The following is a 27,822-nucleotide window of genomic DNA, read 5'->3' as shown; positions in this document are numbered from 1 at the left end:
CATGCGCTCTACCGGCTGAGCTAAGACGGCTTCGGGAATTGTGGCAGAGAAGATAATATTTAAAGATGACTTTCCGAGGCCTACATATTTTGACCCTTCGTTTTCCTACTTTCTTAGCTTTTGTTTCCTTTTCTTTATATAATGGTCCTTGATGTTTAAGTCTCTTATGGTTTTTTTTTTTCATCTCTTTGTACAGACTCTTTCTTGTTTTTTAATGAAAATTTCTTGATTAGATAAAACGAAAATATTATCCATTTACTTGGTGGAAAAAATAAAAAAAATTAAAAATATTAATCATTGAATCAAATGTTTGAATATAATAATATTAATATTGTTAAGCCTTCATATAACTCATGGTAAATTCAGCTCTTTGTTGCAACCCCTTATCATTATAGGTTAATGACTTTATTCATAAAGGTCTTATGGTTCCTTTTTTGACTCATTATGATGGAAAAATTATCTTTTTCCCTCTATTATTTTTTTAATAATTCTAATATTTATTCTTACATTATACACAAACATTTATTTTTAAATAATTTACATATAAAGATAAATGTTGCGAATTTATTCTTGATAAATTTCATTATATGAAAAATTAATTTCATATATTTAAAAAAATTTCCTTGTATTTAAGTGAAATCAAATTTTTTAAGGTCCAGTGTGAAAGAATGGACTTTATTCCATTTAACAACCGTGCATACCTTGTAATTTGAATTTCAATATTTATTTGATATTATCACATATAGTTGAAAATGCTATTTATATAATTAACAATTAATAATTATTTAAAATAAAAAATAAAAAATAGAAATTTAATGAATAAAAATGTTCATTTTTATCAATTAAAAATTTTTCCAACATTTTGTACTTTTTTTATTGTAATATATTATTGATAGATGATCTAATACACTTATCTAATTACATAATTATCTAATTTCTCCTTCTATTCTTTTTAACACTATTTTCTAATTACCTACTCTATTATTATTATTATTATTATATGATCTCAAATTCTCAACCTATGAGGCCTTACCTTTGAATAAGGAAATAACTGTGTAACATTCAACAGGGTTATCAAGGGCCTCTATTTGTGAGATATATGCATTGAGCTTTAAATTTCTCATGGTGTCAGGCCCAAACCATGACCCATGAAGCCCAAACAATATTATATAAATTCTATTTATTTTTGGGTACATTATCTAAACATTTAGGATTATCTATACCATTTTATTAAAAGCACTAATTATCCAACAAAACCCTAGCTTTGTGATTAAAACTAAAACAAAAATTACCAACTCAATTCACTCAATTTTGTACTTTTTAACATTCTAAATTAGTTAATAATCAATGGAGTAATGAGTAAATAAAGTGCTACAATAGGTTAAATAACTTAAAATATGAATATCTAAGTTTAATTATTGTATTATAATTTCATTTTCTAACCTCTACCCCCCAAAAGGTTAAAGAATGAATTTAAGATGTTTTTACAAGAACAGAAACTCAGAGGGGTGAAAGTACAATTTAACCTAAAAATATTAATATCATAACCAGATAAAAAAAAATTTCTTTTCCCAATGTGGGAGACAGCAAAAATTCGCTATTCAAGAAAGAGCAAAAATAGTTTTTTGTCTAAATTTCACATAATTAAACCACCAATGCAAGGTTATACTACTGAGTTACGAAGTTAATTTAATATAATTATATCCCAAATTGGGTAATTTTGGTTCGGCTTTGCAAGAAAAACCAAGAGAAAAATCACCAAATCCCATAAAAAGCCCACATTTTTCTTTGAGTTTTCGAAAATTTAACAACTATCCATTTGTTTTTGGCCAATTGGGTACTCATTTCTCGCCCGATCCAGATTACTTTCTTCAACAACTGTTTCTGGGGTCTACGGTTTTGGTAAGTTTCATTTGCCCATTTTTTTAGATCTTTGAATGTTTTCTTGTTGAGACCTGTTTCATTATTTTGTTTTTGGTTCAATCATTTGTTTGGATTCTGAGGAAAGTAGAGAAAAAGAAAGAACGGAATTAGTGATATAGAAACTAACCCAAATTTTACAATTTTAAGTAACGGAATTAATGTATACTGTAGTTCTTGATTTAGTTGTTTTTTTGTTAGTTCTTTGATTTTGCTTCTTTTTTCTGCTTACCAGGAGTTTTAAAGAAGAGTGCTTTCAATTTGAGTAATTTGTTTTTTTGGCAATGAGTTAACTTTCGTGGAATTTATAATGGAAATGGTGGCTGAAGATGATGAGAATTGGCCCTTTTTATAGAGGAGGGAGGTTGTTGAGAAAACACTAGGAAATGAGTCGCTCTCCTTCGTTTTCTGTGAAGCCAGAGCTTAGTGTGAAACCTGACCCGGATTCTTTGCAACGATGGGTTGTTGCCTTTTGCATCATTAGATTTGATCTTGAACGAGGTCAGCTAATAGAAGAGTGTTATCCACCTGGTTGTCTCACTCAAGAAGAGGAACTTGAGGTTGCTTTTAGTTCCTTTCCAGATTCTGTTTCTCAGCACCAGAACTGCTCCAGCATTCATGATTGCATCTTCTTTTTCCGGTTTCGGAGGCACAAAAATACTAAGCAGGGTAATGTGACTTCGTCAGAAATAACAGAAATTGATGATAAAGATACAATATCAACACCTAAAGAGGAGAAAGTGATTAGGAGGTCGAGAAGTAGTGGTAAAGGTTCAAGACACTTGTATGGTTATGTGTTTAATAGGCAAAGGCATGACGAGAGGCTAAAACGGGGTGGGGAACAAAAATCTGTAGTAATATTGTCTCATGGACCTTACTCTAGCGTGTTTAGACCCTTGTTACAAATCATGGGTCCTCTTTACTTTGATATAGGGAAAAAAGCTATCGAGCATATTGCTGGTTATGTTTCCTTGTGGCCTACTCCTGTACCTGGTAAGCTAATGGAGCTTCCAATTGGGAATGCGATGCTCAAAGTTAACTTGCCACCTGCCCACAGCTTGCCTTTGGAAAGTGGAATAGCATATGAAGAGTCTGCTTCGTCTATGGCTCCTTTTCTTCCTAATAATCAATCAGTCCCACAAGGTCTGTTTCATGATTCAGATCTTTTTGGAACATTCAGAGGGCTTTTGTTACAACTTTGGTTATTGTGGGAGTTGTTACTTATTGGTGAGCCGATTCTTGTCATAGCACCAACACCTCCACAGTGCTGTGAGGCTGTGGCCAGTCTCGTCAGCTTAGTTGCACCTTTACTTTGCAGTGTTGACTTTAGGCCGTATTTTACCATCCATGATCCTGAATTTGCTCAGCTGAACTCTCTTCAAGAAGGGGACAAATATCCGCCTATGGTTTTGGGTGTCACAAATCTTTTTTTCCTCAAAGCTCTTCGTAATATCCCGCACATTGTATCGGTTGGAAGCCCTGCACCTAATTCAAGTCGGGTTGCCCTTGCAAGTAGGTCCACTGGCAGAATTCCTGGTAAACCAGAAGGATTTGGTCTTCAACAGCTTTCCTTGAAGAAGTTCTCTCCTTCTAATTTGTTGAATGCTGTGAAGCTGAGGAGAGATGGTCCTCTTTCTCTCATGACAGAACATAAGGAGGCTATTTGGAGCACTTATGCTGCAACTACGAAGCCAGACACTTCTATCTTGAATAGGCTTATTGATGCTGGGATGTCACCAAGGGTTGAGGAATCTATGTCTGTTGTTAATAATGAGATCTTACGTCGACATTTCTTGGAGTTGACTACCAACTTCTTGGCTCCTTTTGGACCATATTTTAGGGCTACCACTCCTCCTGAAGGGTCTTCACCTTTTGTTGATCCCCCTCCTCTACCTCCATTTAATGCTGATGAATTCCTTATAAGCTTGTCAGCAAGGGGTGTGGGCAAGTTTCTCTCAAAGCGGATGAGATCTAACTGGTTGGATCTGTATCGGTAATATGAATGTTTACTTTCAGTTTTCGGCTTCATTGGTTGGTTTCTTTAGCAATCTATCAATTGTTCATTTGAGCTAGAGTTGCCTTCTCTTTGCATGCAGGCGTTTTCTTAAAGGACCTAACTTTCTGCCATGGTTTCAAAGACGACATGCTGTTGCTGAAAATGAACAACATCGATTATGGAGGCAGGCGAAAATGAAGACTGACATACATCACCTGATATCTAAAATGCCTGAATTGGAAGTTGTTGACTGCTTCAATGCTATTGAGAGACATCTTCTTGGAGAAATACAGGTAATTTTGCCTTTTTTGCAAGATTATATAATGTTTCTGACGGATATGCTTTTCTTTAAGTGCTCATCATGTCTATAAATGTCAATTAAGCATGTTTCTTGCTTTTAGGGAATTTTCCTGCTTTCAAGGACTTGCTTTATGGCTAAACAATACTAAGCTCTAAGTTTGCTGAGTTTAGAAAACACCCCTTCCAGGGAGGGGTTAAGGTAACATGACCAGGTTTCAGATGATACTGTATTAAACATACTGGAACAAATGGTGTTTGATCAATGACTTATATGGTGTCTATTGATGGTCAAGTTACCTTGAATGTTATTATTAGGGAGGAATGAAGAACTGTGATTTGGTGCAAAATGGCTTTATATCTTGATCCTGTATATTATACATGTTTTATCTGACATCCTTTATTATAAATTGGTAAGTGGAATTAGGTTGGAGATATTGTCTCCTCTTAAAACTGTGTTGAGGATGTATAGAATCTGGTTATTTTGAAGATAATTTCCATTTGTTTCTTTTTCCTGCAAGTTTTTGAAGTTGCTTAAATGTAGCCCCTTCGATTCCATTTGTATGCATGATGGAAAGAGGGAAACATGCCAACATGTTAATTAATAATTGGGAGTGTATAATTAAATGGTGTTGGATTACATAGTATGACACTTATTAAAAGGGAGTTACAGTTAGATAATCATATGAACCATGCTAGCAATTGTTCATGCCCCGTATTTGTTCTAAAGCCGAAATGGGTTAAACAACGTGATTGTGAATAGAATGACAAATCTTCTTAGATATTTTAGCGTGATCAGTCTGAATTTTGCTGCTATTTCACCTATTTTCATTTGAGAGAAATGAAAACAAATTGGGGGTAGTTTGGTGCTGTTTGTTATTTCTTTTTACTTCCTATCTGCTATAAAGCAAAAGCAAGTAAAAAACAAAAATTAATGGCTCAAAATGAGCAAATGGTTTTAAAAAATGCCACTAATTCATATATATGGTGGTTTGTGAAATTAAATTTCAGTGCATTTTGCTTTTGGAAGCAAAAAAGCTGAAAAAGGAAAGAAAAGCAAGTAAACAAAGTAACAACCAAACAAATCCTAAATTGTTAGCGCTCTATGTCTTGGTTTCCGAAACTTATGCTCTATGTTCTTATGAAATTTTCCTGTTCCACTTCGGTAACAACCAAACAAATCCTTAATTGTTAGCATTCTATGTCTTGGTTTCTGAAACTTATGCTTTATGTTTTTATGAACTTTTCCTGTTCCACTTGGGTCTTGAATGAATCATTTCACTCTTTCTCTCACCCTAAATGTGTCTGCTGCCCACCAGCTCTAATTTACTGACCATCAATCTTGCAAACAAACATGTATTTGTCCTTTGTTCCTCACTAATTATCTATAAGATAGCACCACTTGGTTCTTGAATGATTTATTTCACTCTTTCAATCTTGCCCTAAAAGTGTAAATATGCTGTGCACCAGCGCTAATATACTTACCATCACTTATTCAAACAACATGTGTTCCCCATCCCTCATTTTTTCCTCCCTAATCAGCTATAAGATGGTGTCATTCATCCTTTTGGCTATATATTATATTTATTATGCTCACTTTCTGTCTGGCTTCATTAGAATGTTTGCAGATGGATTTCTTTCTACCAACCATTATTCAATTAAGAAAACAACTTAAAATTATGCCAACATAATCCATTTTTTAAAAGTATGCCAATGAAAGGAATACCAAAGAATTTATCATCTATCTGGGGGAAGTTAATGACAAATTCCATGCTTAGATATTTGCCAACCATTTATAAGTCTATCTTGTAATACAAGACACCATGTTAGTAAGGTCTTCCATCAGCAATTAATGAGCAACCTACCACCCATGCACATCACATGCGTACATACAGAAAAGCACCTGCAAGAGACACAGATGAGTTGCCTATGTGAAAGTACTGAATTTCATTCTTACTGCCTTATTGCTCTTGTGGAATGAGTATTCTTTTTTTTTCCTTTTGACAATTGTTGTATGAGTATTTGTTTAAAAAGCAGAGATTTCTAGTAAAAGTTGGAAATTGGGAAAATGGACCGTTGCAATAATTCTATTCTGATTTCTCCACAGTTAGCATAATACTTTTGTTTGATTGGGATTCTACAAGTTCTGGAACAAATTTATTGTGTAAAATCTTAGTGTACTTTAAATTCTGTTTTAGTTTAAACAGGATCATAAGATATGTTATTGGAAGCTTCTCAGTGCCTATCATATACATTTTGTTGCAATATTATATGAGATAGCGACCTTTTACTACCTATTAGGCTTTGCATCCTGGGCTTTTTGTATAAATCCAGAGTAAGTTAGTCACTAGTTACATTTGATATTTGTACTGTACTTTTAAGTTTGAAAATCTCTTTCCATTTTTTAAAATTCTCTAGTCATTTCAGTCCCCAAAATGCGAGAGCCTAAAAGATGCTGATACATGATTTGATCTAGCATCATTTATGTTCTGTATGGCACATTGTTTTGCTCAAACTACATATTTAATGCTTTGCTGGTTACTGTTATACATATGACTACTCTGGGGTATATCTTAATGTAATCTTTAGTTATGTAATCTATTCCTTATATGACTACTATGACACTATTTTAACCTATTCCTTATATGTAATCTTCAGTTGCAGCATTCTGGAAGGGTGGTCGCAGAATCTGCAGCAATGTGCCAGAAACTGAAGGGTGATCTACAGGCAGTGTTCAATGTGCTTCCGAAGGATATGCAGCAGCTTCTGCTTTTGAACCCACAGAGGGCAGCTCTTCTACAGGGAAATTCAAGTCCAGAATTGACAAAACTTCCTGGCCGCCCTTCAATACAAGTTGGGGTCATATCGTCCAATTCACCAAGATAACACAAAGCATGGTGGAATCGGGTTGGCTCTGTCAATTAGTATTGATGGTCTTAACTAGCTTCTAGAGAAAGGCATGGCCTTTGATTTTCTTGTAGCTTCCTCTGCTTGGTGGGATGGAGAATCCCCCAACTTTTGGCATAATTGTTCATATAGGTGAGACTAAATCCTCTCACAACTCTGTTTTCTGTACAATCATGTGTCTTGCAATCTGATAGAATTTCTTTATTTTAACTTTGCCTTTTGTCCAGATGTGTGAGAATCAGAACCTGTCTTGAATCCACCCAGTGCTTCAGGAATCTGAGATAGTTTATTTGCACAATCTAGAAACAAATTAGAAAAAAAAAATTTATGGATATTGGTATCTTCTCTTTCTAATGGGAAGTTGAAGATTCATGTTGCTTTCATTCTTAAGGAACCATGTGTAAACTACTGTATCTGTCGGCAGGTCACTAAGACTTGAACTCCCATCTCAGCATTTCTTTTTTCTATCATTATGGTTGCACTTTCTTGTTTTTGGTCAAGAGATATGAGCTTTCTTCAGTTTCTTTATTTCTTCTGTTTATAATCATTGATTTGAAAAACCTCTATTCAATATAATCAGAACATGTAGAGTTTCAAAAAGCTACTTATCCATTTGTGGCAAAATTCCTGGAAGAATTGTGTGACCCTTTTGTTTTATTCTGTTATATATGATCCCATCAATGGGTTTCTTATTTATTATGTACTTTGCAGTTTCAAACCTGTTCAGTTGCTATTAGGGTTCCTTACCGAGACTGACGGTGACAGTAAACTTTTCCCCTGCACATAATCATTAGTTTTTGCTCATAATTGGCGTAGTGTCAAAAGATATTTGAAAATAGAGTGTGAAATTTATGCACAAATCAAGATCTACTTTTCTACTTTATTATTATGTCTGTGATGGAACCAAGTTACTGAGACACTTGTGCTTGGTATAATGAAAAATGCAAAATCCTAGCAGATTGCCTTCTGATTTTGTGGTGAGTTACTGTCAGTAGTATATAATTTCAATGTCTATTGACAGGCAAGTTGTGGAGTGGACCACAACCATTTTAGCAGGTCTTTCCCCACCATAGATTGTCAGAATGCTAAGAAGAATTGATGGTTGAAAGGTGACTCTCACCGAAGTTTTGTAATGTCCAGTATTCAGTCTTAGGACATCTTGGATTATGATGTGTTCAACTTTTGTGGGGTTCTCGAATATTCATGGTATTGACTCAATAAATCTCAATATCAAGCAGAAAACTGGACTGTTGATCTTGGGATGACATCCATTCTCATATATACCCTTCAGAAATGTGTGAAGAGTCTGTCAATGCTTTACACAATAAGCCTGTTGAAGTATGTAAATTGTTCTGAACCAGAAGGGAAGATAGTTCAAGCCAAGAACACAAGCTCCTAGACAAGGTTTTCAGTTCCTCAGTCCTAATTCATTGATTGATTATCTTATAGAATAACTAGTGTAAATATAAATACGTATTTTTAAGTATTTAATTTATTGATTGGTGCGTAATCTTTTTATTTAAAGAACAGGGTTTGAATTTTTTTTAAATATAAAAAAAATAATATAAATATAAATATTATAAAGTTATAGTAATGTGATTTGTATGTTCTTTTTCTTTTGAAATTATAAGATTATCTTATTATTTAAAATATTTTAAAATAATATTTTATCTTTTGAAAATGTGTATTAATTATCTTTATCAAATGCTTGAAAATGAACATTCATTACGTGATTAGATGTATTTTATATAAAAAATTTTAAAAAACTTCAATAAAAAATATTAAAAAAATAAAAAAATTATGAAAACAAAGGAAATAAAGAAAGCTACGGTAGGAATTTGTGAGGTGCATTTTAGCTACAACAAGAAATGTAGAAGCGGCCACGTTTTAGAAAGAGAATGGAGAGTATTGGAACTTGGAACATTTCTCTCTTGTCCCACGCCCTTCTCAAGAGCGTGCTGAGCACCCTCGCCCAATTATCAGACCTTATTATATTCTTTTTGTTTCAAATTGAATATTTGATTTCTTTTTAATTCGATTGTCTCGAAATAATATCAATTTTTCAATAATATAATTTTTTTAATATTACCCTTTATTAAAATATTAGTTTTAAGTGAGTTTTTAATCGATAAAGTATAAAAAATACTAAATTTTCAAAAATTTTAAATCATTTAAAGAGTGAAAATTTAATTTAGGATAGAAAGAGTAGCTTCTTTCATCACTTGGCTTTATATTGAAAGTCCAAACACACCAATTATGTTTTATTTTTTTTGAAGAAAAAGAGGTTTGAATAATATTTTTTTAATAAAAATTCATATATTAATCATTAAATCAAATATTCGTATAGGTTAAATAAAAAAATTACATAAAAAATAAACTTAGGTGCTTGGTTAAATTTTAAACAAACATATTTAAAATTAACATAATATCAAAATAGACGATATTCTCATTCGTGATAAGTTTATTATCTATAAATTCATCATCTTTTTCATGTAAAATTCATATAACATAACAAATTTATTGTACTACATGTGAGGAGAATCATAAAAATAGTGATAAAAATATCTTAAATCAATTAAATTAAAAATATCTTAGATGCTTAAATATAAACGGATATTTAATTTAATAAATCAATTATTATAAATAATGTGGTGTTATATTTATATATTTAAGATATTTTTGATTTAAGTAATTCGGGCAATACGCTCTTGGCGCGTGGAAGAGTAATGGAGAAGCAAGTTTGAAAAAAGATTCTCTGGACCACGTCGCCCTTGATTTTGCTTCCTCCATGATTAGAGGCAAAAAAGAAAAACTACAAAACAAAATCCATAGCAAAAGATGTACTTGTCCATAATTTTGTTTAATGTATTATTTTTGATAGTTGATATGAACATGACGAGTTATATATGAAAAGTGGTCCTCATCAATTTCATTTCATTGCTAATTTGATTCCTTTCCCCACTCCTTATCCTACACTCGTCTCTCTGGTGTTTTCTCTTCTTCCATTAATGCAACCAGGCTATTCAGCATAAGCTTGGGATTCTATCAGGGTCAGTTTGAACATTGCTAGGCAAGCTTACCATGGCAGGGACTGGAACCTGGAGCAGGGAAGAAGAGAAGGCTTTCGAAAACGCGATAGCTATGCATTGGACAGAGGAGGGGTCTGAAGAGCAATGGGAGAAGATTGCTTCAATGGTTCCTAGTAAAAGTCTTGAGGAATTGAAGCAACACTATCAATTGCTGGTGGAGGATGTTGGTGCAATAGAGGCTGGTCAGGTTCCACTTCCTAGTTATACAGGAGAGGAAGCTACATCTTCTGCAGCAAAGGATTTTCATGGATTTTCCGGAGCTGCTGCTGCTGCTGCTCCGGATAAGAGATCGAGTTCTGGTTATGGGAATGGATTTTCGGGGTTAAGCCACGATTCCTGTGGACATGGTGGGAAAGGAAGTTCGAGGTCGGACCAAGAAAGGAGGAAAGGAATTCCATGGACAGAAGAAGAGCATAGGTATGTTCTCTCTCTACAACCCTTCTGTCTGGTCATTTCTTACTACTTTCCGAACTTCAGTGTTGACCAACAAGGAGCATGGGTAGTTTATTAACTGAAAATTTGGAAGTTGGAAACTGAGATTTGTCATGTTTGATGCTGGGAAAAGGAATGTAACCAACCTTTCCTTGGTTATCCAGGTTATTTCTACTGGGTTTAGACAAGTTTGGGAAAGGAGATTGGAGAAGCATTTCAAGAAACTTCGTGATATCAAGAACTCCAACACAGGTGGCTAGCCATGCACAGAAGTACTTCATCCGCTTGAATTCCATGAACAGAGACCGGCGGAGATCCAGCATCCATGACATCACCAGCGTTAACAATGGGGATACGTCTCATCAGGCGCCTATCACCGGCCAACAGGCTAACGCAAACTCACCAGCTGCAGCAGCAGCCATGGGGCCCTCGGTGAAGCACAGGGCGCAGCCGCATATGCCTGGTTTAGGCATGTACGGAGCACCTATCGGGCGTCCGGTGGCTGCCCCAGGGCATATGGCGTCCGCTGTAGGAACTCCCGTTATGCTTCCTCCCGGTCACCACCACCACCCCCCTCCTCCCTATATGGTCCCTGTTGCTTACCCGATGGCACCGCCACCGATGCATCAATAACTTCAACCATGACCGGCAACAAAAACTGAATTCTGCCTTTCTTTGAACTAGGAATATGCCGATCAATCATTCCTAACGCCATTTTTATCCCTCAAGCAGATAAATCAGTGCAGAAGAACTCATTTTTCTATACTACCGGTACATCTGGGTTTCGGCCTTTATAAATTCATATGTACTCTGTAAAATTACTAACCGTCACGGATTCGATTCCGTCACTAATTTCTCAATAAGACAATTCCTTAACCGGTTTAAAATATCTGAATTTAATTATTAATAATTATTTTTAATATAAAATCAATACTTACTAGAATTTATTAATTATATTAAATAATTTTTAATTTATTTTTTATGAACTAATTTTAATTTATCCCTAAATTTTTTTATTAATAATATACATATAAATTAATTTAAATTTTTTAATTAAACATTTATTGGTAATATCTAAAATATTCGAATTCCAAAATTTAATCAAATATTTATAGAATTTGAATACTTCGAGAGAAGATTTGAGTGTTTTTATTTCCTTTCTGCCTACAGATTCAGCAATCAGCTACTCTGCCAAAAGATCATATCTGAAGGAAACAGTAGGTCAAAAGAGATGCACATCATCATCAATAACATTAAAACAATTCAGTCATGGGTAAAACCTATCCGAAATGTATCTTGTGTCTTGACTAGGATGAACAAAAATTACAGCATAAAAAAGGGGATGAGGATGATGAAATCCCAAAATTTTCCAACACCCACTCTTTCATTTTAGATGGAAATGCCCTGTAAGGATATGGTACAATAACTGTTTTCTTCCCCACCTCCACCATAGGGGTGGCTCAAATAGCCTTCTCTTCTTAACTTGTTTTTCTGCAAAACAAACCCCAAACGAAACAACATGAGAAGTTTGAAACCCCCATGCTAACAATGATTCAAACACACACAGATGAAACCTCTTTGCACCGCTGCACCCGAGCATGCATGTTTTTAGATTGAAACATCGAATACCATTTTCTCTGATCGGGTCGATAGAAAATAAAACAACTATATTAACACCTAGACTGTGAAAGAAAGTTAGAAAGGAGTTTTCTTACTTTTGTTCTCCATAGAATACATCCCCCATTGTGACTGCAACTTTTCAGAGCTTGAACTTAGCGTTGGCCAGTATTTCATCTGAATCTTCAGGACTTCCAACACTGTATGCAGACCAGATTTAGAAGGAACAATATTCTCCGGTTCATACCCAGAACTTTCACCCAACAGTACCTTTTTTAATGGAAAAAAAACAAAAGGCCATGTCAGAACCTATTGCATTACACCAAGGGTAGGGTGGAATTTGGATAGGGACCATAGATTTGAACCACAATGCTCCCTCTTGTACCCCCCAAAAAATAACATAGCATTATGAATAGAAATAAAGTGCAGTGGTTAACACATCAAAATTAGTGCATATGCATGTGCATTTGCCTGACTAAGTATACATACATCAAGTATACAAAACTAAAACAAGTATATACCAAAAGAATAGCATCAAGTTACACAATAGCAAGAACTATATGGCTTTGTAACTTTTATGTAGTTCATTCTTACAAAACCAACTGCACCAGTATAACTTGGATCTCTACTCCTATGTGTATTTACCTTAATCACTGCAGTAGCAGAAGATGATATTGAACGGAGGTTGTAACTGCCAAAATGCAAAAAATAAAAATTGAATGAAAAGCTGAATTAAATGATAATCTTGACGGTACCAAACAGCAGAGAGTAAACCACAAACCCGCCCTCAAGTATAACTAGCAACTTTCCACCAGAGAGGGTACTCAACATGTGTGTCATCTGTGCATAACCAGCTGGAGTCACCTACAATGACAAAACTACTATAATTACGCAATGCAAGAAAAAGAAAGGAAGCACACATGTTACAAAATTAAACTTTTTGAAATACTAACGAAATGAACCAAAATATTTATTTACTCCATTTGATAAGTTATTAACATTTAGGCATTGAATTTCAAAAAATCAGTTACAAGAGCATAAGACAACTGAATGGAAACCCGACAGCAAGGGCAGACATATCCTCCAAATGCAGCCAATCATATATTTTCATAAAAACATACCATATAAGACTTGAGGTAATAATATAGCTCTCTCAAAAGTTCTCTCGATTTTCTTTTCTTCTTTTTTTTTTTTTTTGTGGTCTGGAAGATTTTTTTGGTTAAATCACAAAATGTATACATATGTTATACAATGTGGAAATAAACTTACATCACAGCATCCTAAAGGATCACCACGAGCAGCGTCAAATCCTGCCGATATGATGGTAAAATCAGGAGAAAACTTGGAAGCTGCCATTAGGTGTTTGAAAAACCATTAATCGGATTTAAGCAATAAATCAGGTATCAACAAATGCAGGTTGTAAGTTTAAGAAATGATGGCCAAGAATGCAGATACAGATATAGAATAGGATCCTAGAATCAGTATCTATAAAAGAGATTAAAAGATACACACACAAGAAACATAACAAATCCTCAGCTGCATTATAAAAACATGCAACAATACAAACACTTCTGTTGATTGGTTCAAGCAATTAGAAATGCGCCATTGAGATAGAAGTCCTAATTTCTCACTTAAATAAAGTAAATCAATAAGCTGTAGCAAGCAACTTGTAGAAATCCTTTACAACTAATAAAGTATAACATTGGCAATTATTCATTTCATCTTAACAGTTTGTTTCTCTATAACTTTTAAGGATTCTTTCCCAACACAACACATTGCTCACACGTTCACAAAGCATACAATTGCTCTCATTCTTATATATCCAGGCTTTGAAATACACCACCATTAGCAGCTCTAGCACATTAACTCACACTTAAAAATTCCATCAACATGATCCAAATACTATACATTGGCATAAGTAAATACAAAATGATACAAATGGGATTAATGTGATAACACAAATCATGCTTGGAAAAAATTCAAGACCTTTTGTTCTAATTAAACATTTGAATCTGGTCAAGATGGACACATGTTAAGACATTTCAGCACAGGCCATTATATTTCTAAACAGCAACAACAATACTACATTATACATTATGACACCGTAAACTAAAAAGGTTCCTTGGTCAGCTACATAAGTTGTTAGCCATCACTGGCCCAGCACTGGAGCCCAGAGTGATTCACTATTGTGTATGATAACATGATGAATGCACCATTACTAGTTAGTTAATGCAATAAAATTTTATTATGCTATCCCATATTCATCTTCCAAATTACAGTTGAAATGCAAAGATTTACTCAACAATGAGAAATAACAACCTATTGGAAGCACAACATGTTGAAATGCAAAAATATAATCATTATCTCCAACTCCTCCACGACTCCATGGAATATTCACACAATATCCTTCTGCACCCTTGGTACCAACCTAGAGAATTAAATTGAAAAAGGAAATAAAAAAGAAGCATTAATTATAGCCCAAGATACATAATAGATGAATAAACCATATAAAACTGCAGCCTTCAAAATACAAACAGATTTGACAATATATATATATATATATATATATATGTGTATATATATGTATATATGTATAATCAGATGCAGGAAAAGCGACTTGACAGACAGAGATAGTGAGCATAAATATTGATGGAAGCAATGCCTGCCTATACATTGAGTCAAATACCCAAAGGTAAAGAATTGAGTTAGGCAGCCAAACTTTTATGAAAATGGGTGTCTAAGATGCATCTGGCTGGGGTAATGCTGCAAGGTGTATGCATCATGACTGCAGAACGAACAACTCGAAGCAGCAAGGTTATCAAAAGTATGAACGGTGAACCAAGCACAGTAGTCCGACCTCATGGAATATTCTGTTTTTAAGAGTCTGTATCATCTACATCTACAGCTGCAAGTACATATCATTTTGATTTGACTCCAGAAGGAGGATCATAAAAAACAAAAAGATGCCACCTTCTTAGTCTCAATGCACTCACTTAGGCACCTTAGAGACCTCTCCTAACACCTGAAAGAGCTAAGCAACAGACTATTTTGTTTCATCGCATATTGCCAGCTTACTAAAAAGGTCAGAATTTATGATAGCGGATGGATTCTTCATATAAACATCAATAAAAATTTTCATAACTCAATTCTAATCCATATTTAACATCTAGTATCATGACTTTAACATAGCATCCATCCAATTGTGCTCCTAAGCACCTGATGCAGATAAGAATACTACAGCACCAACAAGGCGTGTCTTATCTTAATCTGGATAAATTTCTGATATTCACAAGTACCAATTAGATAAATTGAAGAATTTCATTTACATAAGGATCAATAATCTGACCAGATAAATTACAAATATTAATGCCAAAATCACATCAGGCAGCCACCAATAGTCCCAGAGAGATAACAAGCTGTCAATATTACAACGAAAACCCATCTTTATTACTGTTATATTGCCCTATCTTCTTTGTTCTATTACAAGGTAAGATGGCAAATTCCAAATCAATGTGCAGCAAGGAAAAACTCAGCTGCACAAGTTACCTGAGACGAATTAAGAAAAAAAATTTAAATAAATTACTAATCAAGTACCTCATAAGCTGCCCCAGTACCAGGATAGAACTTTCCTCCTTCATGTCTATGTAAGGATATGTACAACACCTATAAAGAGGTACAAGACACATGTGTGTTAAATTAAATCCAAAATAAAAACTGCCGGAACTATTTTATTTCAGAACTTCATGCAACAGAAGAGGAAGGATTTGATTGGTTAGTTCTCGCGCATATATGCTTCTTAACATATACCTCAAGGTCAAGTAAATAAATTTCATTTGAATTTTGCCAGCTCAATGTTAAGCAGTTTTAACTTCCTCCATACTGATTACAAAAGTGAGAGAGCCAATACCATCCCACCTCCTCCGGCAAATTATTTCACCAGAAATCAGTAGTGCATTAAAAAGTTGATGCAAGTGTTGCAATTAATTTTTATTATCAAGGAAGCTCACAGATTTATTCTGTTCAAAAATCTCTTGGGTTCCGTTTCCATGATGAACATCCTGCATTAATCAATAGAGAACCACTAACTTCAAAATCATCGAAATCTCCGGCAAAAAGAAGTTAATTAAGCCAGATAAGTGTCTAAGAAATTACCCAATCAACAATGAGCACCTTCTTCGCCCCTGCAGCCTGAGCAGCTAATGCAGCAACTGCTGCATTGTTGTGGAGGCAGAATCCCATTGCTTGTGTAACACCAGCATGATGGCCAGGAGGTCGAACCTGACTCAGAAGTAATATACAGAAAACAACAGACAAGGAACCAATAAGCATTGTGAGTTCAGTATCAGGTCGGTCATAAACTTTAAACATATTAACAGAATCGCAAGACTCATGCATACCAGAGCAAAACCATTTCTCACACGTCCAGAAAATATTCCTGAAGCAAGATCAGCACACAAACCAGCTGCAAGTCTAGCAGCATGTGCTGAATGCTTATTAGCATATGTGTCAGGAGTAAAATAACTGCCAGTGAAAGATAATCCGTCAATGCAGATTCTATTTCATCGTAAAGTCTATAGTTACAGATGAACAGACCATTTGGAAAAGAATCCAGGCAATAAAGGTCAGAACGGTGATGTTTGTGTATTGCAACAGACCCAAAAAGAAAGTGATACCAATTTTTATGATTCTACTGGTCAATGATAATCTTGTAATTTTTGTTGTTAATCTAATCTTTTACTAAATATGGATCATATTTATCTACAATATGGAACAAAATGTGTATACGTTTAATAATAGAAAATGGACATCACGACATCATAATCTGCAATACAACTAATAAGAATGAATTGAAACCATGAATACAGTAATGACATGATCCTCTTTGCTACCAAAATAGTAACACCCATCACGAAAAATTTCCTTGTCCCCACCCCTCCAAATCTAACCACAAAATCATCGAAGGAGACATTCCGGACGTGAAAATTTTCATGCTTCCACTAGTTATGGTAGTGAGGACTCATCTCCCACCCCCCAAAACAGAGAGAAGGAAGAACAGAAGACCTTTCTAACAAACAACAAATTCATTGACACCCCTAACTACTCCCCAACTCCTACTCAACTACGTGCTCTCAAGCCACCCCATAAAAGATGGATAATTGAAGAATGAAAAGATCCCTTTTTTTTAGCCAAGCCAAGAGGTGCTCTTTAAAACTCTACACATGCATACACTTGGGGTAGAAAAGACAAACGATATACCTGGAAAGAATTTGGCTTGTAAGTTCAACAGTTTCAATATGTTCCAAGGAATGGACCTAAGGATTCCAATACATAAAATAACAAAGCTTCAGAGATTGCATCATAACCTAAGAAACAACACTTTCAGTAAAAAATTTAAACAGGCAAAGGATATGCCTCCACGATAATGAATGGCCTTTACCCTTTGAAGCTCCTCCTGAGTGATTTCTCTTGCAGTAATTGGGTAGCACTTCCCAGGAAATATACCTTCACAGGTTAAAAGTTGTCATTTGCTTGTCAACTTGGTTAATTTAAGCTTAGCAAATAGGGACAATGCAATTATAAAAGAGAAATAAAAACCCTGAATATTAATTTAATACCCAAAAGAAAAAGAAAAAGAAGACTGAAATACCAGCAGCAGTGAGGCTTGCAGCAATAGCTCGGAGACGATCTGGTCTTTCCGGATGCGGATGCGACTTCATTTCAACCTACGCTACCAAGCACGCACCAAATATGAGAGTGCAAAAAGAGTTAGATACAAAACCCACAAGAGTAATAAAACATGAGCAGCAATCACAGACTTACCATTCAGTTAATTTGCAGAATAATACAACTGAATTTCCCAAGCCCAGGTATATATATATATATAAAAGAAGAAAGGAAGAAAAAAGAGTTGTAAGGATACCCAGATTGAAAAAACGTGAGAAAAAACTCCAGGTCAAAACATTATTCCGCTTTAAGAGAGAAATCAGAAGCAGTCCAACAAAAAGTAGCAAGCACACAAAGAGATAGATAACGTATAACTTACAAAAACTTCCACACAACTGATATTTATATTCGATTTCTACACATTAATATTAGTTGGAAGGGTGTCAAACAGCCATAAAAACCTCAACCAAGTTGGGAATTCAAGGGAAGCATATAGAATAGCAGTGTCCTACCTCTGAGTGTAGCAACATTCTCTCATCAAAACCAACTGCTGTAGAACAGTTTGATGCTGAAGCCTCGAAGCGCAAATCTGTATCAACAATCACAAATAGATTTGGATCACAAAATTTTATACCTATTATAGCTCTCCCAATCTTACCAAGGGAAATACTATGAGTTTGATAGTGTAGAAGAGTGCAACGTATAGAGCTCAAAATCTGATAAAAAATAAAAAAGGTTATACAGAACTGGAAATCTCATAAATATTAACAACTCACAATTTTCATCAGAACACATCCGCCTAACACCTGGCAAGCAAATTTATCCAAAAGAGGAAAAAAGAATCTAGCGAGCAACTATAAAGAATACTCAACATGAGTTAAATTTCACAAGCATGTTTGTGATGCTGGAATCATATTACCTATATAAAAATTGTATAGGACTAACTGGATTTTTGCAAAGATTACTTAATATGATTTATGTCAGCAAGAGGTTTCCAATGCTAGGATCTCATCAGAGATGGGCTTCACCCAAGCAAAAATTTTGACCAGACTGGTTTTTGCTAGGGTAAAACACAGAACAGAATTAAATTCAACATAAATACCTAAACTAAATGTAACTCAGAACATTCTAGCCCAATCTATCTACCAGTTAATAGTGTCATAACAAGTGGCAAGTAGCAATAGCACAACATTGGCAAAAAAGCACCTTCATACAAAGGAAACACTTACATACGTTAATAACTAAGCAAATAACAAAATAAAAAAGAACCCTATCAACACAATTGACAAGAGAGGTTCAGATGCCATCATAACTTAATTATGAAGGTTAGAAATGAAACAATTTTAAAATTTAAATACAGCTAATTATAATTTAAATTTAAGACAATCCTTAGATTCTCCAGAAAATTGACATTACAGTATGTAATCTTAAATCCATTTTTTTTTGGAAAAAAGAAAGCCAATAAAACTTGCTCCACACTTTATGACCAGTTCATCCTGTTTTTGTCCTTGACAACCTTGATTCTGACCATCATGATACTACATTATATGCCTACTACGAACTCTAACAGCATAAGAAAGCAACATAATGATTTTGTTAACCTACATCGCATATAAGGAAATAACAAGAGGCATTATTACTAATATGGTCAAAATATTGCAGTCACATTCAAGGACAAAGCAGTTATGATTGAGTAATGACATGTGACCACAATTAAATGGCCATTAATGCATGTCAATGCACCATGTACAACCATCATGAAATCATAAAGCCAACAAACACCAAAATAACACTAGATTCAAGAACTCAACACTTAAGCAGTGGTTTGGGAATTGTTTATCAATTCAGAAGCGAAATTACGTTAGTAGTTCGATGAAAGAAAACCAAAAGGCGGGAGAAGAGAAAGCATCAGTATGATGGGCACTTCAATAACCTTTTGGCCAGTAGAAACCAAAGGGGGACATATGAAAATATATTGAATAAACCTAGAAGGAAGTCAGGTGCAGTTACCTTTGTCTCTTTCTCTGGCTTCTGATTCGACCTGAATAAGGTCTAACTCCGGTGAACAAGGAGATGCGTAAAATCCATGTTTTAGGATACCAGATTCTTTATGTTCCCCGCATATCTGCATGGATGAAATTGCTAAGTTATCTACAGCCAGTAAAAATGTCTTAAACAATAGTAAAGAGAATTAAAGATTCCAGAATCATGTGTGGTGATTATTAATAGTATCAAGAAAAAAGATATACAGACATACATCACAGTGGACAACATCATCAAGGTTGACCATCGTGCAGTTGGTACAAAACCACTTCAAAATCTCTACGTGCTTTTGTACAGGCTCCCAGTCACTGTCATCCTCATCGTCATCATCAAATGCATCTTGATTGTTGTACATATCCTGAAAAGTCAATTCTTTTGGGAGCCTCGTCCTTTTCTGCAGACAAACCACAGCGTAAATACAACACTTTAGAAGCAACATGGCATAGAAACAGTGTTATATAACAACTCCATTCCTTGAAATTAAAGGAATTCCTTATGTACTCTGCTTACGGATACACCATCAGGCTGTGTGTCATCATTTATATAGGTAGTTGTATCTCGGCCAGATGTTCCTATATCCCCTTTGTCATCAGACATTTCATCATGACAACAAGTTGTGGTGTTCTCATCAGATCCCAAATGTTTTCTTTTAAATCCTTGATTGTTCTTATCCCCCCCATTTGTCACACAACTCACTTGAACAGTTTCAGAAACCATATTGTTTTCAGAGTTAGACAGAGACTTCCAGCCAGAATCATTCCTTCATTTAAACCCGAATCATCTGCAAGTAATATTTCAAAAAAAAAAACCCAAACAAACTTAATTAATACATAATAAATCAGACAGCAAAAGAGCACAAAAACATGAAACCTCAAAACACGAATCAAAATAGGATAATTATTTCTAAAAATTAACAAAATAATAGTTTTCCATATTTGGCAAAATGAGCAATAGAGAAAAGAAATGAAAACGTTACTTTTCAAAGATATCATGCAGAGGAAAAACAACGATTATATCAAGATTTTACATTTTTTAAAGAACATAAAAACTGGCATAAGTAAGGGACGGCTACAAATCACATCAAACCTACAAATACCCATTAACATAAAGAGCAAAATGAAAACTGTAAGCAAACTAAAACTATGAAAAAAAAAAAAAGAATTACATTTAAGTCATAAGCTAAATAGATATATAAATATATACTAAAAAATAAAAAGCATTTTATTTTTCAAAAAAATATGCAAAGCAAAAGCCAATAAAAAAATTTAAGTCAAAATTTATATTATCACTCTGCAATTAGAAAATAAGAAGCTGACACTAGATAACAATAATTTCATCTACACATACCCATTAAAATAATAGAAAAAATTAAAATGCGAAGCAAACGAAGACTACCCAGAAATTTTTTTGAAGAAATATGTACTTAAAAAGTCAAAACCCACATAGTAATTCATAAGCAAAATTTTAAAAAATAAACAAATAAAAAAAACATAAAATGGGAATTCCAATGCTATATAAAAGCTAGAAGTGTGGGTCTAGGCGAGATTACTCGCAGAAACCTCTAACATGCATTAATATATAAATATATGCAGCTTATTTTTTTTAAAAAAAAGTTAAATAGAAAGAAAAATAAAGACTAAGATATGAATTAAAGCAAAAACAAATTAAGAGAATGAAAATTAAAATAAAATAAAGATTTACTCTTTTATTCTGTTCATTTTTTACCTGGCTAGGGCAAGCCGTGGAGGGTCTCGCGAGGTAAATTCGGAATTTTTGAGGGAGGAGAGAAGGTGACAACTAAAACACATTTTTTTTATATATTTTTCAATTGGTGATTGCCGAGGAATTTCTCTTTCATTTAAGTCCTTGATGATTTATTAGATTTAAGTTATTGCCCTTATTTTGTTGTAATTTTATTTTTGGCCACGGTTGTTTAAGAGGTTTTCAGTTTGACCCTTGGGAAATTGAAATCACACGTATCATTTGAGTTAAAAAAACTAAAAACAATAAAATTATTTTCATTAAGATGCTAAATACTATGTATTTAAAATTTTAAAAAATATTTATATATAATATTTAATATATTGAGATTATATTTGATTTTTCGTGATATTCAATGAATGTTGTATTTTTTTTACTTTTCAAAATTATAAACTTTTTGATCTAATACATTATTTTTAATTTATTTTAATTTACTAATATTTCATAAAAAGTATATAAATCAAAATAAAAAATACAATAACTATAAACTGCATAATACTTTAAAAAATTTAAACTATTTAAAATTTTTAAAATAAATTCTTATTTTTTATTATATTTAATTAAATATTTACATTTTATTTTTAATTAAATAAATATTTATAATAAACGGTTAACTAAATGTTTTTAATCTAAAAATTATTAACTATTTTAATATCTCATGATATTAATATGATATGATAATATAAGGTAAAGACATAAGTTTTTTTTCGTATTTTTGTTAATAACATTTGTTATTTAAATTCATTCTCTTTTTCATGGATTTGCCAACCTACCTTTTATTCTTTGTATTTTTTTCTCTTAATCTCTGATTAATTGGCATCTTTGGCCTATAATTTGTGGGTTTATTTCGACTTAATCTTCAATTAGTTAATATTTTTACCTACAATTTTGTGAGCCAAAAATAAAAATGATCTTCGGGCCTAACCTAAATGGTTTATTTTTAAAAAATATAAAATAATCCCTAAATTTAATTAAATTTATCGTTTGAGCCTTTATCTTATTATTTAATCAATTAAAACATTAAATATTATTTAATGTCTCACGTGTCATTAACATTGTTAACTCTTTTTATCAATTAGAATTTTTTTTTTCACCTAACATTGAATTTCTTTTTAATTTCATATTTTCCTTCGTTTTTCTTCATTTTGCTGTTAGATCCCTTCCAAGTTCCAGTCTTTCGTACAACGTCTCCTTCTAAAATCCAGCCACCTCCTTGCTGAGTGCTGCCGCCGTCCCTCGCTCCTAGCGTCCGCCGCCAGCGGCTGCCACCATGGAGGCAATGATAAAGAAATATCAGCAGAAATTCAGAAAAGCCAAAGATGAAATGAGTAAATGGGATGAGCTTCAATCTCGATTGATTTCTCAGTTTAGAAATGCTTCTTCCATCATTGACAGATTACAGGTCTAACTTAACTTCACCTACCTCTCAATTTCTCTTCTTTTTATTTATTTCTTAAATAAAAGTTTAAAATGTTTTGCTTTATTCTTTTATGTGATTAGGTTATTCAAAATTCAAAAAACTATGCAAGTTTAAATTCTGTTCAAGGCATTGAAGTTGCTGTGTTGCAAAAGCAGATGGATTCTTTGCAAACCATTTTACTCTCAATGAAGAATACCATGTAAGTGTTTAGCTCTAATCAGTTAACTTTCTGTTTGGTTGTGGGTTTTAATCATTTCAATCATTTGCTCACTTTTAATCAAATATAATTTTGGGGAAGTGAAAAAACAAATAGAAAAAGCTAAAACCAAGCAAAGTTTTAATTGCAATCAAAGCTAAAACCTTATGAACATTGAGAACTAGATTGTCTTTATGTTTTAACTTTATTTCTGAAATGATTTTCAGGGAAGAATTTCGTGCTGTTGTTCTTTCCCTCGACAAGCTTCAACGTGACGGTAAACAGCTTGCGCAAGGTGGTTCTAATCAGATGAACAGGAAACAGTTGCAGCAGAGAATTGGCGTAAAACCGTCTCTTACAAATTGCATGGATGGGCTTATGCTTCTCCATGAAATGCACCTTGCTGAGTAATGAACATTTTCATCTTTCAAAAGTTTTTACAAAATGCTTTTATCAACTGCTTCCTGTTTCATTTTGATGATATGATAGAAGTAAGACTTTGGGGATTGTTTATGTTTCGGTGGATTTATTAGGGTTGTACTTTCTAATTTATGAAGTTTCAAGAGCTGTGTTGATAAACACTTTGGTTAAGATAACGTACGAATTCTAAATGACTAATTTCCCTTTTTGTGTTTGCCAGGTACCTGCTTAAATCATCATTGGTTTCCGCACTTTCAGTGCTTGCCTTGAGACCAAAGTAAGGAAAACTCCTTATCTTGCAATTTAGAAACTCAATAAATTTCACCTTGTGTCCTTTATCCAGCTTAGGTATCGAGTTGTGTGAAAAACAAAATATGTTGTTGAAATTTCCTCAATGAATGTTATTATATGGCTATGATTCTATCAGAAATTTTATTTTTGATCATGTGTTTACTTTTGTGTTTTCTCAAATGTGTCTTATGGGGAGGTAAATTCTAAAACTAGGAATCTGCCTTGTGACCTTTGAATCCCCTACTTTTCAACTTATTTCTTCTTTGTGCTTTGGAATAGATCTCTACAATTATATTTATGAGATTTTAGTTTGTCTGATAAGCCTATTTTAGCTTGTCTACTTTTTGATGTGTAATAATCTGTGCTTATTCATCATTTTCCGGCACAAACATATAGAATTGCTTCTTGGTTTCTTAAAGTAAGTATATATAACTTATTAATGAAATGGAATTGCTTTTAATACATTCTACAATCCAAGGCTTTTTGATCATAATGTGTTCTCTTGACGTTGTAGTTCCAGTGATCTAGGCGCAGTTCAGCAACTTTTGGTTGATCAACCCAATATAGTAAAAGAGGAAGGTACATTGTGGATAAAGCTTGCTAGATTTATTTTGTATATGGTATTTGTTACCTTGATTTCCTAATGAACATTAATTAAATTATTTGATTTTTTCATTACAATAATAATCAATTTTCTTAAAATCATATTTTTTTAAGAGATACTGATGCTGATAGGTAGAGATTGCTCTGTCTTGCCTATGGGATTTCCTGGGTTATTGAGTCAACTTACCATAAAAGCATGATGAGGCATCTAAAACCTGTCATGTAGGGCAAATCCACGTTCCACCTATGATGTGACAAAGACTGGTAAACAACACAAGATAACGGACAAGTGAATCAAGAATTGGATCAAAGTGTATTTTGTTATCAAGATGCTAGAAAAAACATAAACAAAAAAGAAAACAGGGTTTGTGAAGCATCTTAACTGATTTTAGAAAGAATGGTAGGAGGCATATCTTCTGTTTGGCATGCTCCAATAGAATTCCAATTTCTCCTTTGCATTCGGAAGCGGAGCCTGATTATCAAAGTAATCCTTGATCCTGGTGAAGCCATTGTTCACTGATTAGCAGCCACTAGTCCTTTCATAGATATTTAATTTAATGGATATTAATATTAGTTATACTCAAAGTAGAAGATAGTTTAATACCTTCATGTTATTGAATTGAAAAAAATTTCTGTTTAGTCTTTTCTGGAAGCGCATACAGAATGATATTAAAGTAGCTTGAATGTATCAAATTATATTAGCAATGTTTGTGATTATTAGCTTATTCTAGCAATGATTCCTATACTAGCAATGATTAATGTTAGGAGTCTGAATCTATCTATTTATCTCCTAGCAGTCTTCTTCCTGTTTTTTATTCGTCAAAAATACAGTGGTTTACAGAAGTATTCTTCCCTGGTCTTTTGCAGTTTGATTATATTGTGTTTGGGCATATTGGTTCTAACTTCTGCTCATTGTAAACTCCCTTTGCAGTACAATACATCTTTGACATCATATTTGCAGAAGAGATATGTTGATTTAAATTATATCTGTTATAGACAACCTTAGATTCCCTGATTTTGTTGAAGTGGTGGGAAGACTGAAGCCTCTTGGTTTTGTCAACATGCTTGTACCTTGCTGCTGAAAGTATTAGACTGCATCAACACCCGTACATTCCATTCATTTTCGAGTGTGGTATGCTAATCGAAAGTTTCCCTTAGGTGAAGACATTAATTTTATCCTAGTCATTTGATAATGAATAGTCCTGACTAGGATTTTTACACTCTAAAATGTTTAATGCATTAGTTCAAGCAATGCCCTCACTTCTGATTGTATATAAGCTTGCAAAATGATAGCTTTTGGAATGGAATTGCTTCCAAATTTCATCATTTTCTGATGGAGCTGTGTATTTTTGTTCGATCCTTGAGTTTTGCTTATAATTTGTCAATCACAGTTGTCCATACACCCATTACACTCTTTCCTTTGACTGTAGTTCGCCTTTTTGAGCATTTAGACTTTACTTTCACACTTTATTCCCCTGGACTATAGTTTTCATTTTTAGCATTTATATCTTACATGAGTGGATGAGTAAAATAGGTGTAACAAAATACTAGTAGAAAATATAGATATATGTAAGGGAAGAAAAATTGATGGAGTGTAAAACAAGAGTACCCCTTTGCAAAGTAGGGTAGAAAAATGAGAAAGTAATATGAACACTAGTAGCATATTAATTAACTGTATCTCCTCTTCATTATAGGCTACATGAAGCCATGTGATAGGTAACTTCAGGAAAAACAGGAAAAGAAAAATTTGCAAATTTTCAGAATTTATCTTTAATCTCTTGCCAAGCATACTTCTTTTTGGCAGACCATCTTCCATGGTTCCAATTTTCTCTGTGCCAGGCATGGTCTTACTGATTCTCATACATTGCACCATTTAACTCTAATACAGAATTTATCAGGGTAAAAGTTATGGTATGGTATGACTACACGAATCTCATTTCCTAGTATTTACAAACAATGATTTCTCATGAGAAAGCAGGTCAATCAAGCTTTGATTGAGTTGACATTGACTCTTTTAACTTTTGCTTCTATTCTTTTTTCTGAGTTGTCAATTTGTTGATTCTCATAGCCATAGTGAGCCTACTGTAATTTTACTGATCTAATGCTAAGATTCTCTCTCTTTTTTTCTTTTGTTGGTGGGGGTGTGCTATGATCTGTTTTAGGTATGCACAAACTCAACCAAGCCAGCTACTTAACCCCTCCCCAAGATGAGATATAGTAAAAGGAAGAAGAAGATAAGAAAATAAGTTGCTAGGGGGAAGGATTGCCTCTTGTAAATTAGGAAAATCACTTTCTATACCATCCATATCTATGTCTAAATTCTGCATTTATTAGCTCTTTTCAAAACCCTAATTTCAAATGATTTAAGTACTTTGATTCTTCTTAAATTAAACAATAGTAGCATTCTTAAAGCACTATCTCCAACAAATGTGTTAATTAGAGTACCATTTTTCACATTTGAACCAACTTTAAAAAAAAAAAAGAATAATAAAAATAGATGACACATATTCATTTTGAACTTAAAAAACACAATTATTGGGTGAAAGCTCCTTACTTATAAACGTAGAATCTATTTCTTCTCCTATTAATTAAGATACGTAACATTTTATCTTATTTAATTAATTAACATAATCATCATATCATATTTAAATTAAACCAGATCTGTTTCTTCCTTTCGAAAAAGGATTAGAGAGAGTTCATTCTCATTTTCTATGAATATTGATAAAGAATGATAATTTTGACATATAATATGATTTGAAAAGAGATATTTATATAAATTGATTAGAGTTTAAAATTTAATTTAAAAATTATATTTATATCAATAATTACATCAATTATTTTTTTCATTAATCATGTTGTATCGTAATCATATTAAACGATCTTATATCGTATTAGATTTAGATTTTACTAATTATTTCATATTAAATTGACTCTGTACAAGGTAATTATTTAAAAATTTCCGTATCAGTTCTTTTTATATGGTATTGCTGTGAAATCGAAAGATGAATATCTGATTAATTGGAGAAAAATATCTTTTAAAATTAGAAAAAAAATAGATGGTCTTTGCTCATGAAAATGACTTTGATTAGCCACTCAAAGCATGTTGATTACGCAGGGGGGGACTCAATTATGATTATGAAATGGGACAAGGGAAGTGGGACCCATG

The 27,822-nt window shown here is 33.4% G+C and overlaps 4 protein-coding genes across 5 annotated transcripts; 3 read left to right on the top strand and 1 right to left on the bottom strand.

The window, feature by feature from the left end:
* Positions 1-1,536: 1,536 nt before the first annotated feature.
* LOC110422714 (polarity axis stabilization protein) lies at positions 1,537-7,246 on the top strand. The gene is made up of 4 exons (XM_021436730.2): positions 1,537-1,902; positions 2,156-3,913; positions 4,017-4,209; positions 6,872-7,246. Exons 2-4 carry the CDS (start codon positions 2,307-2,309, stop codon positions 7,097-7,099), a joined length of 2,028 nt encoding a protein of 675 aa, XP_021292405.1. The 5' UTR covers positions 1,537-1,902; positions 2,156-2,306; the 3' UTR covers positions 7,100-7,246.
* A 2,724-nt stretch (positions 7,247-9,970) lies between these two features.
* On the top strand, positions 9,971-11,538 carry LOC110422620 (Duplicated homeodomain-like superfamily protein). Its single transcript, XM_021436614.2, has 2 exons — positions 9,971-10,626; positions 10,806-11,538. Exons 1-2 carry the CDS (start codon positions 10,202-10,204, stop codon positions 11,272-11,274), a joined length of 894 nt encoding a protein of 297 aa, XP_021292289.1. The 5' UTR covers positions 9,971-10,201; the 3' UTR covers positions 11,275-11,538.
* A 321-nt stretch (positions 11,539-11,859) lies between these two features.
* On the bottom strand, positions 11,860-21,789 carry HDA15 (histone deacetylase 15). Its single transcript, XM_021436442.1, has 18 exons — positions 21,691-21,789; positions 20,476-20,746; positions 20,180-20,359; positions 19,933-20,047; positions 18,435-18,511; positions 17,906-17,981; positions 17,696-17,760; positions 17,515-17,570; positions 16,656-16,779; positions 16,411-16,536; positions 16,266-16,316; positions 15,853-15,921; positions 14,578-14,686; positions 13,528-13,607; positions 13,040-13,122; positions 12,904-12,949; positions 12,357-12,528; positions 11,860-12,132 (listed from the first exon to the last, which is right to left on the bottom strand). Exons 2-18 carry the CDS (start codon positions 20,680-20,682, stop codon positions 12,026-12,028), a joined length of 1,743 nt encoding a protein of 580 aa, XP_021292117.1. The 5' UTR covers positions 20,683-20,746; positions 21,691-21,789; the 3' UTR covers positions 11,860-12,025.
* A 1,053-nt stretch (positions 21,790-22,842) lies between these two features.
* On the top strand, positions 22,843-26,047 carry LOC110422595 (Pentatricopeptide repeat (PPR) superfamily protein). 2 transcript variants are annotated; one of them, XM_021436575.1, is made up of 6 exons: positions 22,843-23,128; positions 23,227-23,345; positions 23,570-23,749; positions 23,983-24,039; positions 24,568-24,632; positions 24,883-26,047. In XM_021436575.1, exons 1-6 carry the CDS (start codon positions 22,997-22,999, stop codon positions 24,909-24,911), a joined length of 582 nt encoding a protein of 193 aa, XP_021292250.1. In that variant the 5' UTR covers positions 22,843-22,996; the 3' UTR covers positions 24,912-26,047. The 2 variants fall into 2 exon arrangements, with proteins under 2 accessions (XP_021292250.1, XP_021292249.1); XM_021436574.2 differs by having other exon boundaries at positions 25,588-26,038.
* Positions 26,048-27,822: the final 1,775 nt, after the last annotated feature.

The sequence above is a fragment of the Theobroma umbraticum genome, unplaced genomic scaffold (genome assembly GCF_002168275.2).
Source record: "Theobroma umbraticum cultivar Fairchild unplaced genomic scaffold, ASM216827v3 scaffold_146.0, whole genome shotgun sequence".
In the NCBI taxonomy this organism is placed as follows: domain Eukaryota; kingdom Viridiplantae; phylum Streptophyta; class Magnoliopsida; order Malvales; family Malvaceae; genus Theobroma; species Theobroma umbraticum.
Note: the sequence above shows the minus strand (reverse complement) of the source record. Positions and strands in the feature narration are given on the sequence as shown.